This window comes from Ammospiza caudacuta, chromosome 2, assembly GCF_027887145.1.
Source record: "Ammospiza caudacuta isolate bAmmCau1 chromosome 2, bAmmCau1.pri, whole genome shotgun sequence".
Lineage (NCBI taxonomy): Eukaryota > Metazoa > Chordata > Aves > Passeriformes > Passerellidae > Ammospiza > Ammospiza caudacuta.
The window spans coordinates 31,001,369-31,013,749 of NC_080594.1; the positions used below are offsets into that span (position 1 = coordinate 31,001,369).

The following is a 12,381-nucleotide window of genomic DNA, read 5'->3' on the forward strand; positions in this document are numbered from 1 at the left end:
GGGCAGGCACTGATCTCTCGGTGACCAGTGACAGGACCCAAGGCAATGGCCTGAAGTTGTGTCAGGGAAGAGTGAGTTAGGATATCAGGAGAAGGCTCTTCACCCAAAGGGTGGCTGGGCACTGGAACAGGTTCCCCAGGGAAGTGATCAGAGCACCAAGCCTGACAGAGTTCAAGAAGTGTTTGCACAATGCTCTAGGGCACATGGTGTGACTCTCAGGATGTCTTGTGCAGAGCTGGGCCAGATCTTTGTGAATCCCTTCCAACTCAGGATATTCTGATTCTTCATGTAGACTGAATCTGTAAGGCTACAGAAATGTGCTGTATAAAACTGTGTGTGCAGAGTTGTATTTGCACTTGTCACATTGAGGCTGCCCTATCTGTAAGACTCCTGTCCCTTATTAGACTTGCTGTCAGTGTCAATGGGTCACCAGTAAGACTTGGTTACAGATAGTGAAATATGTTAAAGAGAGGCTGATTTATTAGGGCTTAAATGTAATAAATCCAGCTGCCAGGAAGTTCAAGGATTTATTTAATGTGGAGACAGCAAGTGAAGGATTTGGGACAGGACTGAGGAGGCTTTGCTGTGAGTGCTTCTGCTGAGCTGAGCAGTTGTAATAACCTGCAGTCCCCTTGTAGTGAGTGCTTTGGTTAATGTCATCCAGTGTTTCCTTTCTCTTGTCACAGTAACCGAGTCAGTGTGCATCATTTGCATGAGCTTTGTTCAGGATGCTGCTGCTGAAGTGCAGAGTAGTTAAAACAAGTGTACTTTAATTTACAGCTGGTGTCACTGCATCCAGTGCTTACACTAACTATAAAGCTTTCGTGGGAGTGTAATCCGAAACCGTGGCCTGGGGCTTGGAGGAACTTCCTGGACTCCTGCTGCCATCCCTCCCTGGGGGAATCCTTCCGGGCGGCGCTGATAAATGTCACTGGCTAGCACAGGTGGAATACCACGTTAAGGATCTAAACATTTTGGTATGTTTATTTAAGTAAAATAACCTGTGGAGGTAGGAATGAATTCTGGAACTAAGGTTGTGAAACATCTTGAATCTGGACTAGTGTCTTCAGCTCAAAGGTTAAAGGATCAGCTAAAATATGGGGGAAGGGCACATGTTTTGGAGGCTGGTCTGCAACTGTGTCTGAGGACTGGGTGAGTGGGAACAGAACAGCAGCTGCTTTTGCTGCTATGGTGCTGTCTAGATCTGCAGCCACTGGTGCTGTCTAGATCTGCAATTATAGGTATGAAAAGTTTCTTTGGGTCAATGCAAGTAAATTTGGGGAGTTTCAATGTCACATCTAGAGCATATAAAGCCTCAGAGTTGCTGTTGCTCTGGTCAGGTTTAGAGTATCCTGAAGTTCTCCTTTCTTTGGTAAGGGTGGTCCTTACTCTGAATGACATTTCTGCCATGTTTGGATGTAGCTTGTCCTCCTATTTCTTTTATAGGTTTCCAGAGGACCACTTCTCCCAGACTTCTAAGTGTAAATTTGATTAAATGTCAAACAGAACTTCACCTGAAGCACAAGGGAAATAGAAATAATAGCTACTGACTTGGCTCTTTTACTGTACTGCTGTCATGAGTTAAACAATTGAAAAGCCCACTGAACCCACACAGGCTCATTTCTGGCAGCATTCATGCAATTCTGTGCTTGCATCTTTGCTGCTGCAGGGATTGTCCCATTTGCCTGTTCAGTATCTGGGTGATACATCATTTTTTTGCTCATGAGGTTTACCACCAGATGCTACCATAGATTCAAAAAGCATAATAAAGTATTTTCATGAGGGGTGGTGGGAAAGAGTTCCTATTATTTTCATTTGGTTTTTAAAAGCAACATTTTTCTGAGTTGCTCTTCTTCCTTTCCCCACTTTTCAAACCACGTTATTCTGATGTAAAATGCGTTTGGCATCAGAATCTTAAATTATTCATTTGTTGTGCTTTTGAAAACACCCATCTGTGTATTTCTGAAAAGGACAGTAAAGCTTGCTACTGCAACAGCCTACACTGGAAACAATGCTTGAGGCTCCCAACAGGAAGAGATCCCCAGGGTCGATGCTATGAGGTATGTGTGAGAAATAAGACAACAAAGGATATTTGCTTTCACAGGCAGGAGAAGAGTTTCTGTTTCTGTTACTATTTCAATATTATGGGAAACTTCTTCAAGGCCACCAGTGTCTTTCCCTCCAATCAGCATGGCAAAAATCTCTATCTCCAGTTCAGCCTGCAAGCCTGCTGCCACCTGGGAGAGACAGAGAATGACTCACGGGTAAGGTGCAAGTTTCATACATGGTCCCCTTCAGCAGTCCTTGGAGCTGGAGGTTGATGCCCCAAGCCTGTCAGTGTTAGAGGCATTTGGACAGTGTCTTTAATGCTATGCTTTAATTTTTGGCTAGCCCTGAAGTGGTCAGGCAGTTGGACTAGAGGGCCATTGTAGATCCCTTCCAAATGAAATAAAATATTCTATTCTGAAAAGAACATAAAGGTAGGGAGGTACAAAAGGGGCAGATGTGAGGAGAAAAGAATGGAAAGTATTCCAGCTATCTAGATGGATTTCTGTAGGGCCTTTGACACAGTCCTCTACACCATCCTTCTTTCTCAATTGGGGCCTTTAAAGATCCCTTCCAACCCATACCATCCTATGATTTCAAGTACTGCGTTGTGGCTAAAGCTCTGGACTAGGAGGTTTGATTTGCATTCTGGCACTGCCTCTGCATAAGTCATTGCTTCTTAATTCCATGCATTGGCAAGATATTGCCTGGTATTACATGGATGCCGTGGCCAGCACTATTTATTCAGAGATAGCGTGCAGGTAAAAAGAGAGACTGAACAAAAGCAGAAAGAATGAAAGCTTCCTACTTAGTGAGATAATGTGCTATGGTGCTTTGCTAGATAAAAAACTTAAGGTGGAGAACAGTTGGAAGCAGGACAAGAAAGGATTGGGGCAATAGTTTACTAGGGTCAAATCCTGAGGGTAGGAAGTTAAGGACAGGAAGTTAAGTCTAGGCGTAAGACAGAGCAGATATAACAAACACCCTAAGCAGAAGGCAATACTCAGAGACTGTTTGCTTTGAAAAAGCTCTCTATAACTTCACTGCTTGACCTGCTGCTTTCCACTGAACTTAACATTTTTATCACTCTGCATTCTGGCACAGGCTGAGACTCGAGTGCATGGAGCGCTTAGCTGAAGGTGGCAGAGGGACGGTGGAAGACAGCATCCCTTCGAGTAACCTTAAACAAAACAGTGTATCCTGTCAGCTCTATTCCCAGACAGCTGCTGTCCCAGAAAGGTGCCCTAGCTAGCCTGAGGGCCAGCTGGGTCTAGAAAAAAACCCAAAAGCTCTCCTGTGCAACCTACAGGTCCTGGTGTGTACATCACTCTCAGTCCTGTGTATGGAGGAGGCTGCTTCACCCGAAACCTGTCAGAAAGAGAAGAGAATCAGTTTGCCAGAAACTGTTTAGGCAGGAGAAATCTCATCAAGGCTGCCTGCTCTTCCTCTGCTTTTTTAAATGACAGCAGAATTTCTTAGCTCATTCTTTCCATCATAATGTACAAGTTGGACTACAGCAATTCCTGGGCTTCTTGCCAAGGCTCAGGTTTCTAATAAAAAAAACCCCAAAGGAGCAGATGAATGGGCCAAAGTAAGCCTCCAAAGAGCTTGTTAACACTGCCTGGTCCTTATAAGAGAATGTGAAACAGCACCATTTTAAATCTGCACAAAGGTAGCTGAAGTACAAACAGCTTCTTGGCAAACACCTGTGTGTTCCAGACCCAAAAGTTCATAACAATCTTTATTTAATGTCCTTTGATATGATTCTATTGCAGGAAGCATGATACTGCTATGAATTTTGTGCAAATGATCTTTAATGAAATGGTACCAACTAAAGCAGAAGTTTTGCTTCCTCATTTCTTACTGATTGTTTCACATCTGAGATTCAGTCTTTTTGTGAATGCAACTTCCTACTGCTCAGATTTTTTTTTAAGATCATTAGATCAGGTATGTCCTTTACTTTTGCATTGTTCTGGAACTGATCCTGCAGATTTCATTCCCCCCTTACCAGAATGCCCTTGCACCAGAAGCAAAGGCAGTAGAAGAGGCATTCCTAGGATATGGCTCCATCTTATGGAAAGCTCTGGCAGACCTATGAAGTGGCTGTGAGAATTCCTGTGCTTTCTCTGAGTGGTGGGTCCAGAGAAACTGTACTTAATTTTTGTCAGGATCTATTTGGAGACATAAAAGCCAGGGTACTAAGAATTCAAACTAACCTTGAGAAGTTCACACCAACATTCTTCATGATTACAATGGTTGCATAGATGCAGCCTTCCTTTAGCACTCCAAATACCACCCTGGGTGGGATGAGATGGAATTTGGTAAGATCCCGTCTTGTTGCAAGAGAAGATGTGCTGACCTTTCCTGAAGCAGGATCTTCTATCTTTGCAAACAAAATATGAGACAAAGAGAAACTTGGTGGCCATTAAGTCAGGTAGAGAATTACTTAACCTATATTTAACCTCTGTTCACTCACCCTGAAGAATTACAAAAATACATCCTAATTGAGTAAAAACGGAAGCAGCACTTCGAATACTATCTGGAAATTTATACTGGTTTGAGTTTTCAGATGCATGAAGCCCTTGAGGTGTCTCAGGGAAAATGGGGGAAGATCTGCTCTTTTGGAAACAGAGCTTTCAAGTAAGTGCCTGATGCAGAATGAGTTTTTCCTAGCAGTTGAGAGGAATGGTACTTCTAGAATTGCCAGTAAACATATATAAATTGCAACGGCCATGTTACAGTAAATAGATTCAAAATACCTTCCAGCATTGCTCCAGGGTGAAGATTTTATGGAAAAGAGGTCACTCAGAGGACATGAATATTGACAAGAAAGATGTTATTTTTTACCTTTTTATTTGATATGGTGTGTGATTTTTTCCCCTGAAGGCATGATGGTAATATTACTCTCTCTTTTCTTGTCTGTCCTGTAACATCCACCATCAGACTTGGAACTTTCTGTTGAAAGGCTGTCTCTTCTGCCCCCTCAGTCTTGTCTGGAAGGGAAAGATTTCCAAAAGCATGAAAAGTGACAGATGGATTGAAATTCATATTGCAAATATTGTGTCAGAAGTTATAAAAAGATAGCGAGCTGCTCCAACTACATTCCGGAAGGCAGGTGTACCTGTTGTGCTGCTGGAACCATCATCTTGTTTGGAAGGATACTGCAGGGGAAGGCCAGATGAAAGGGATGATTCACTTGTGGTACCAAGAAATTCAGGTGCTAAAGGGAAAATAATGGAACACTGAGTCAAGTGTTTTTTATTATCAAAATCCTTTTCATAAACATGTGACAAACAACATCAGTCTTTAGCACTTTAATTTACACAGTCTTAGAAAGCTGCTACATAACCATGAGAGGCTGGGAAAATCTGCATGCAACATTCTGCTCTACTGGGCCACAGGGATCTCAAAAATGCCTATTGTGTGATTTGTCATTTCTTGTTCTCTGGCTAACTGAACTATAAGCCATAAAGGACTAAAAGAAAATCCTGCACGGGTCTTTTGGCGATTGAAAATGAGAAAATATGAGAATTAGTGGGGGTCTGATAAAGTCCCACAGAGGAGTATTTTCCTGATATGAATCTTTGCTGTGTATGACTTTTAATCTCACTGTATAATTTCAATAACTTGTCAGGCTGCTTTTTAAACAGAACTGAAATATTCCTCTTACATCTGAAAAGCTGAAGCTTAGATAATGATCCCTCTTTCCCTGCTCCCTGTCATGGAGTCACTGCCTTCCTCCTATGTCCTCCAGTCTATCTTTAGCCTGCATGTTTCCTAGTCCATATTGCTTTTGCACCAGTTCCCTCTTACCACTGAGTTTCAGCAATAAATCTCCCATATTTTTCCTACAGTCATACTAGTTATTTTCTAAACTTGGCTCCTTGGTTCTTGCTCACCCACCCCTAACTATTATTTATTCTGTTCAAGTTTCTGGAGCATTTTTCATTGATCCAATTCTTATTCATAGCACAATTCTTCAGCTTAGCATCCAAAGCTGATGGTTCTTCCACATTCAATGATGTCTGCAAGGGCTTCTTCCTCCTGAAGAAGATACAAAACTGATGCCAGACAGTCAATTACCTCCACTGGGTTCACTTATCAGCCTCAGAGGCCAGGTCTCACTTGTTTCTTTTTGAAGTGGAGGAAGTTCCTTAGACATTGCTTCCAAATCAGGAAACTGGAGAAAAGGAAGAAAGAGAGCTTAGGTTTTGCAACTAAACACCTAGGAAAACCAGACAGCAAACACCCTCCTCCCCTTGCAGAAAAAGAAGGGAAAAAATTTTAAAAAAAGAATGCAAAGGAAACAAATAAGCAGAAACAAAGTGATGACTATAAAAGTGGTAGAAATAGTTACATCAGATTACAACCTACATTTCTGAGTATGCTTTATGCATCATTTACCAGTAGAAAAGCCCCCAAGATCACCTCTAAATTAGGAGTGTTTGTTTTACTTACTCCCTTTCTAATAAGCAAGGAGAGGGGTTTGAGGGGTAAGTAAAAAAATCCTGAGGTTGAGCTTTGCCCTGAATCAGGCTCTCTCCAGAGTTTATATAAGGAATTTTATAGAGTTTGTTATCAGTGAACATATACCATCTTCATCTGCCATGGTTGTCTTTTGTAATGGTTTGTTGAGATAAATACCCAAAATTGTCTTTGGGAGCATGGGAGATACTAGTTGGCCTAACAGACTTCATCCAGTTTTCAGCTGCATTACCTTTTGTTGGTAGAAGTTTTTGCCAAATTCAGATTCAAAATACGGAGCATAAATATCATTTATCAGTGCTGCGAATAAAGCTTTCTGTTTATCCAGTTCTTTCCTAGGGATGTTTTTCACATTGTTGGTAAGGAAAAGAAAGAAAAAAAGCATTATAACTGAGTTCATCTTGTTTTTCAGTATTGTGCATCAAGAAGTGGATTTGGTAAAGGCAAGTGGCATTTTCTTGTGTGGTTCATCACATGAAGTAATATTCTTGTAATTGGCAATTTTCTTGGAGGTGGATTAAGAATTGCCTGGCCAGAATGCAGACAGACAGCGAGCTGCCTGCTATGAGGAGCTCCTCCTCAGAACATACTCCATTTCTCTGAACCTCATGGAACATGTCTGGGACTGCCACTGGTGTCTTTCCAACCTTCCAACAAACACTTCAAGCTAAGAATTGGTATTCCAGATGCATTGCTAAAATTTTGAACACAAAACTCATCTAATTTCATTATTTTATCACAGAAAGACTTGACGGCTCTGTGGATACAGAAGAAGCTGTTCAAACTTCTGAAGGTAAGGCTGACCAGAGTAAAGATCAGTCATGTTTTCAGCTTGATTTAGCCCAGTTTTAGACTATTAGAATTTCACTGACTTGCAGCAGGATCTAATATCAGCTATAAAATGATCAGTCTTAATCATACTGAGAGTTTAAACACTGGTTTTAGAGCCAGAATTGCACATGATTATCTTGGGTGCTGACTGCTCAGATTTATATATTGAAATTATTTTTTAATAGGATCCAAAACAGTGTGAAATGCTACATGAAAATGTAACTCTGAAATTCTAAAAGGCTTTTTTATCTCATGCAAATCAGAAATAATTAAGAAGCAATATGGAAAGCCTCACATGGAGTGCTGTGTCCACTTTTGACCTGTCTGGTGCACAAAAGGGCCACAAAGATGATTAAGGGTTTGGAAGACCTCTCATGTGAGTACAGGCTGAGAGAGCTGGGACAGTTTTGCCTAGAGAAGCTTTGAAGCACCACCATGGGAGATGGTCTGGGGTTCTATTGGAAAAAATCAGCTTTTATTTGTGGAATACCTGAATCTTAACATAAAGCGTCAGCATTTGAAAATATTAATATACAGTATATTCTACACTAGTGGCAGAAGCTGAAAACAAAACAAAGGGCTTCTGACTTCAGCCTTGGTTTGCATTGTGCAAGTTAACAGTAATGCTGCTGGGTTTTGGGAAAAAAAAAAGACGAAAGAGACTCAAACCACTTTTTCAGCATTTCTGTTGAGCAGAAAATACCCCATTATTTGCAAGCAAGCCATTGCACCATCACCCAAGACCTGGTGAAATCAGTAACATTCTTTACCAAAGCGGATTGAGCTGGGTCATAAAATAACTTGATCCTACTAATATTATTACCTGGTCTCTTCCAGTTTGCTTTTCCACTTGGATGTTACTCCATCCAGACTGAATCACCCAGAAGAAAAAAAGAGAGAGTAGTGGCAATGAGAAAACTAGTAGTCTTCTATAAATACAAAAAAATTTACAAGATAACCCTGGAAAGAAAAGGCTTTTTGTGAGAGTATGTTATGTAAACACTTCAGGTGGCTTCTGACTCAGACTCGTATGGTTTGCACAAAAGTGTTCGCTTATATCTGCATTTTTATTAGATCATTCAATCCAAGAAATATGCAAAGCCCTTTTCCAACAAACTTTGAATTATCTTTCAGATATGGAAAGACAGCCATAGAAGGACAAAATAATCACAGGGCAAGACAGTAAAACGTTGCCATATGTATCTAGGGATCTAGATTCCAGCCCTTAATGACAGTCAGTAAAGCACAGTGTGCTTGGCTTCACCCTTTGCGTCGTTTCCATTTGCACCAGTGCTTGCTGCTCTGTCCTACCTGTCCTGCTGTTCCTGTCTCTGTGCAGTGCTTGCCTTCCTCGTGTGATCCTGGGCAGGAGGAGCCACTGCCTGCTCATACAGCTGGCTCACATGGGCTGCAAGGGGAAGGGCATTGATGAATGGGCTTGCTCTGCTGCACAGGGTTATGAAAAAAAAAATCAAAGGATATTTTTAAATGCGTCTTTCTGCCAAGTTATGGAAACCTAACAGAATCTTTGTTACTGTGAAGGAAAAGGCAGAAAGAACTTCATTCCAAAATCAAGATCAGAGCATTAACAGATAAGAAATTGAATTCAATTTTGAAAGGAGAAGAAGCAGATTAGGTTCACACTCCCACCCTGTATTTCCTGACATATTTTTACGTTCTTTCAAGATACAAATACCTGTGAATAGGAAAAGTTGCTGACATTCAGCCACTCTCTAACTGGGGTGCTCTGAGGTCTTTATCTACAGCTGAAGAAAATAATGTAGGCTTTCAGGGACCCTTATTACATTTAGCTTGCTTAAGCTTGCTTGTGCTTAATTGAGGCTGTGAAGCAGCCATAATCAACATTCTCATGGAAGGAACTACTAGTTCAATATATATAATGGAGAAATGCCAGCCTTTCCACATTTAATATTGTGACCAGCTCTGGGGCTTTATTAAAGAGTTGCCCTGTCCTCTGACATATTTTATAAAGTGTGCTGTTTACTTTATACCTTGAAGCTAAATCATGGGTCCAAAGAAATTTCCTTGTCTAAAAACAATTTTCTGTGGCGAAGTTTAGGAGATGTGAGTATTTGAGAGATATGATCCTCTTAGACTATGACAATATCTCTTAGTGTTCTGGGAATTACATGAGTTCAAACTTCAAAATGTGGGGGTTTTTTTGGTCAGCTTTTTCACCATAAAACATGATTTTATTTTTCAGCTTTTTCTATTTTTACCTGTTTCAAAGAGCTTTTCTTTCCCACTATTTTCTTCATTAGCAATACTACATTAAAATTGCAGCTCCACTTAAGAGGAAGCTGTTCAGCAAGCATTTGTTGCAGCAGCTTCTGTTTATTTTGCACAGTATGATGTTTTTGACAAGTAGAAATATTCTTGACAAGGAAAATAACACTTTAAAGATGAGCATCACAAGGGGATAGAATGTAATGAATTTTTCTACAGAAAAGGGTTATGGGTATTTATAAGAGATAACTTTTATTTGTACATCTTGATGTGCAAATGTGAAGTGATGGTTTGAGATTAGATTTTGAAGTGTAATAAATAACTAGGATTTACTTAGTTGCTTTGAAAAACTTGTCTGAAAAGTTGTTACTTGCATAAAAATAGCCAGTATTGTCATAGTTCTTACAGCTAAGGAAACTCACTACATGAAAATGTCAAATACACATGCCTAAAACCAGGAATTATTTTTCAGATGTACTGGATCATTGATGCTAAGAGGTCCTAATCACCTGTGAGAGTTACACAGAAGCATGTGCATAGTACATAGATGAATTCACCTTTATATTGCCTCTTTAAAAATAATAGTACAATACTTTCAAATTTATTATGATATTTTTAAATTAAAAATATTATATATTTTTAATTTTAAAAGTACAGGTATTCAAAATTTTATTACCTTTATCACTGAGCTTTTCAGTTGACTTCTTCCAGTCAGGGAAGGACTGCAATGAAGAAGGAATAACTGTGACTACATGAGAAATAAAATTCACAACAACTTCTTATTCAGAGGATTTATATTATAAACAAGTGCTGTCTTGTTATCTCCATTCTCGTAGTCACATTGTCAGGTATTTCAGTATGTCAGAAAACATACGCTGGGAAAAAAGGATATGAAGTACAATTTCCCTGTTCTAAACAGGTATTTGACTCCTTCTTGATGACCCACTGCATAGATAGCTTTCTAATTTGGTTACTTTTTATTAGGTCAACTAAGCTAATTCCTAATCAAATTGAAATCCTTTGGCAAAAAAATCTGAAAAAGATATACTTATATTGTATTAAACTTAGACTCCCAACAAGTCAAATGGGAAATGTGTTCAGGAATTTGCAGGCTTTGTTACTGAGGAGATCTCATGTGGCTGGCTTACAGTAAAGTGAATGAGGGTTAAGAGGCTCTAAAATGTTTCCTTTATTCTCGTGCTGTCTCTGAAGCAGTTAACTGGAAAGCAGAGCTCCTGACCAGGCAGTCTGGGTTGTAACAGAGCTATTGGAGACTTGGGAGCAATGTGACACTGATTCCTGGGTCACAGCAGGTGCTCACTGAGACTGCTGCAAACAAAAGAGTTGTCCAATGTGAAATCTGTAACTGGAAATGAAGGTGCTGAAGGTAGCCAGGACAATCAACAATAATTAGTCACTAGACAAGTTCACTGGATCTGAGCAGCATGTGAGGTTCAGCACCTGGGCCTCACTGAAGTAAATAAATGTCTGCCTAGAGGATAGATGCAGATGGAATTACTGACAGATCATTTCTCTGTCCCTTTTTCCAGAAAAGCTGTGATCCTCTTCTATTTACCCACCTTTCCCATTACCTTTTCCTCTCCTTTTTCTTTTTGTGCTCTAATTATCCATGAAAATTCACAGACTATATTTTAAAAAAAACAAAATGCTGCTCAGCAGTAATAACAATATTCCTCCAGACTGTTTTTGTATTATCCCAAAAGCAGGGTTTAAATTCTTGCTATGGAGGTGGCTGCGGTTGAAATAGAAGTCTCTCATGTGCAATGACAACAGACTGGAAACATTTTCACCCTGATGTTGGGGGATATTAAAAAAAGTAAATTACTGGAAAGTAATTTTGGTCTGTGTGTTTGGGAACCTATCATTCAGTAGAACTCTTGAACTGTTTTGAGCATTGCTTCCCCAAATGGCAGCAGTGCCCAGCTGAATTCAGACCAGCTGAAGGCTGACTGTGGCTCTGCTTTACCATTAATCTACACCAGAACTGGCTCTGTGCTGCTCTGACATTTGCTGGTTTATGAATGGATAATGTGCTTCAAGTCACACACTTCCAATGCAATACAAGGGTTTTGTTGAAAGAAATACTTTAAAAAAATTGATTTTCTCACTGTAACCTGTTCAAGGAGACTTGCAGCATTCTCCTTTTCCTCTTCTGTTCTTGGTTCTTTCACATTAATCTCTTCCAGCTCATTTTCCTGCTTTAAGATGTTCTCTATATATTCCTGGTGGAACAATGAAAAGGAAGAATAAAGATGCAGATGTAGGCTTAAAACAGATATTTACATTGACACAATCATTCCAGCTGCTACAGAAAAGAAGCACATTTCTTTTCCCATATCTCTTTAAATCAGTTGGATAGAAAAAAGGGTTTTAAACACACCACTCTGCCAGAAAGCTACATGCAGTACAGAACTTTACTAACAGACAGGTTTGTAGAAACAAATGTTTCCCACACCAGTTCTTTTTCACTTGTTTATATCTCTTTAATCTTATAGGAGATGGAGAAAGGAAGAATATTTTCCTTAAATCTTGATTTTGCTCTGACAAAGTGAAGGTGAGGCTAAAGATTTAAGACACTTCATTCTGGGAAAAAAAGGAATTAATTAAATATTGATTTATGAGCAATGAGAGTATTTTCATTGCACATTTATGCAATTGTTGCAACTTGTTTTTCAGTGCTAGTAATTGCAGTTCTTCCTTCTCAGTGTAATAAACAGCATTCAACTTTCTCTAAAAATCAACAATATATCT

The 12,381-nt window shown here is 39.7% G+C and overlaps 1 protein-coding gene across 1 annotated transcript in view; it reads right to left on the reverse strand.

Annotated features, from left to right (window-relative positions):
• Window positions 1-807: 807 nt before the first annotated feature.
• Window positions 808-12,381, reverse strand: part of SPAG17 (sperm associated antigen 17) — an 86,410-nt gene continuing 74,836 nt past the window's right edge. Inside the window, 12 exon segments of the mRNA XM_058800061.1 lie at window positions 808-935; window positions 2,084-2,237; window positions 3,354-3,414; window positions 4,263-4,429; window positions 4,894-5,039; window positions 5,168-5,266; window positions 6,130-6,226; window positions 6,764-6,866; window positions 8,186-8,222; window positions 8,651-8,770; window positions 10,286-10,331; window positions 11,739-11,852. Coding sequence (XP_058656044.1) covers window positions 808-935; window positions 2,084-2,237; window positions 3,354-3,414; window positions 4,263-4,429; window positions 4,894-5,039; window positions 5,168-5,266; window positions 6,130-6,226; window positions 6,764-6,866; window positions 8,186-8,222; window positions 8,651-8,770; window positions 10,286-10,331; window positions 11,739-11,852 — 1,272 coding nt within the window.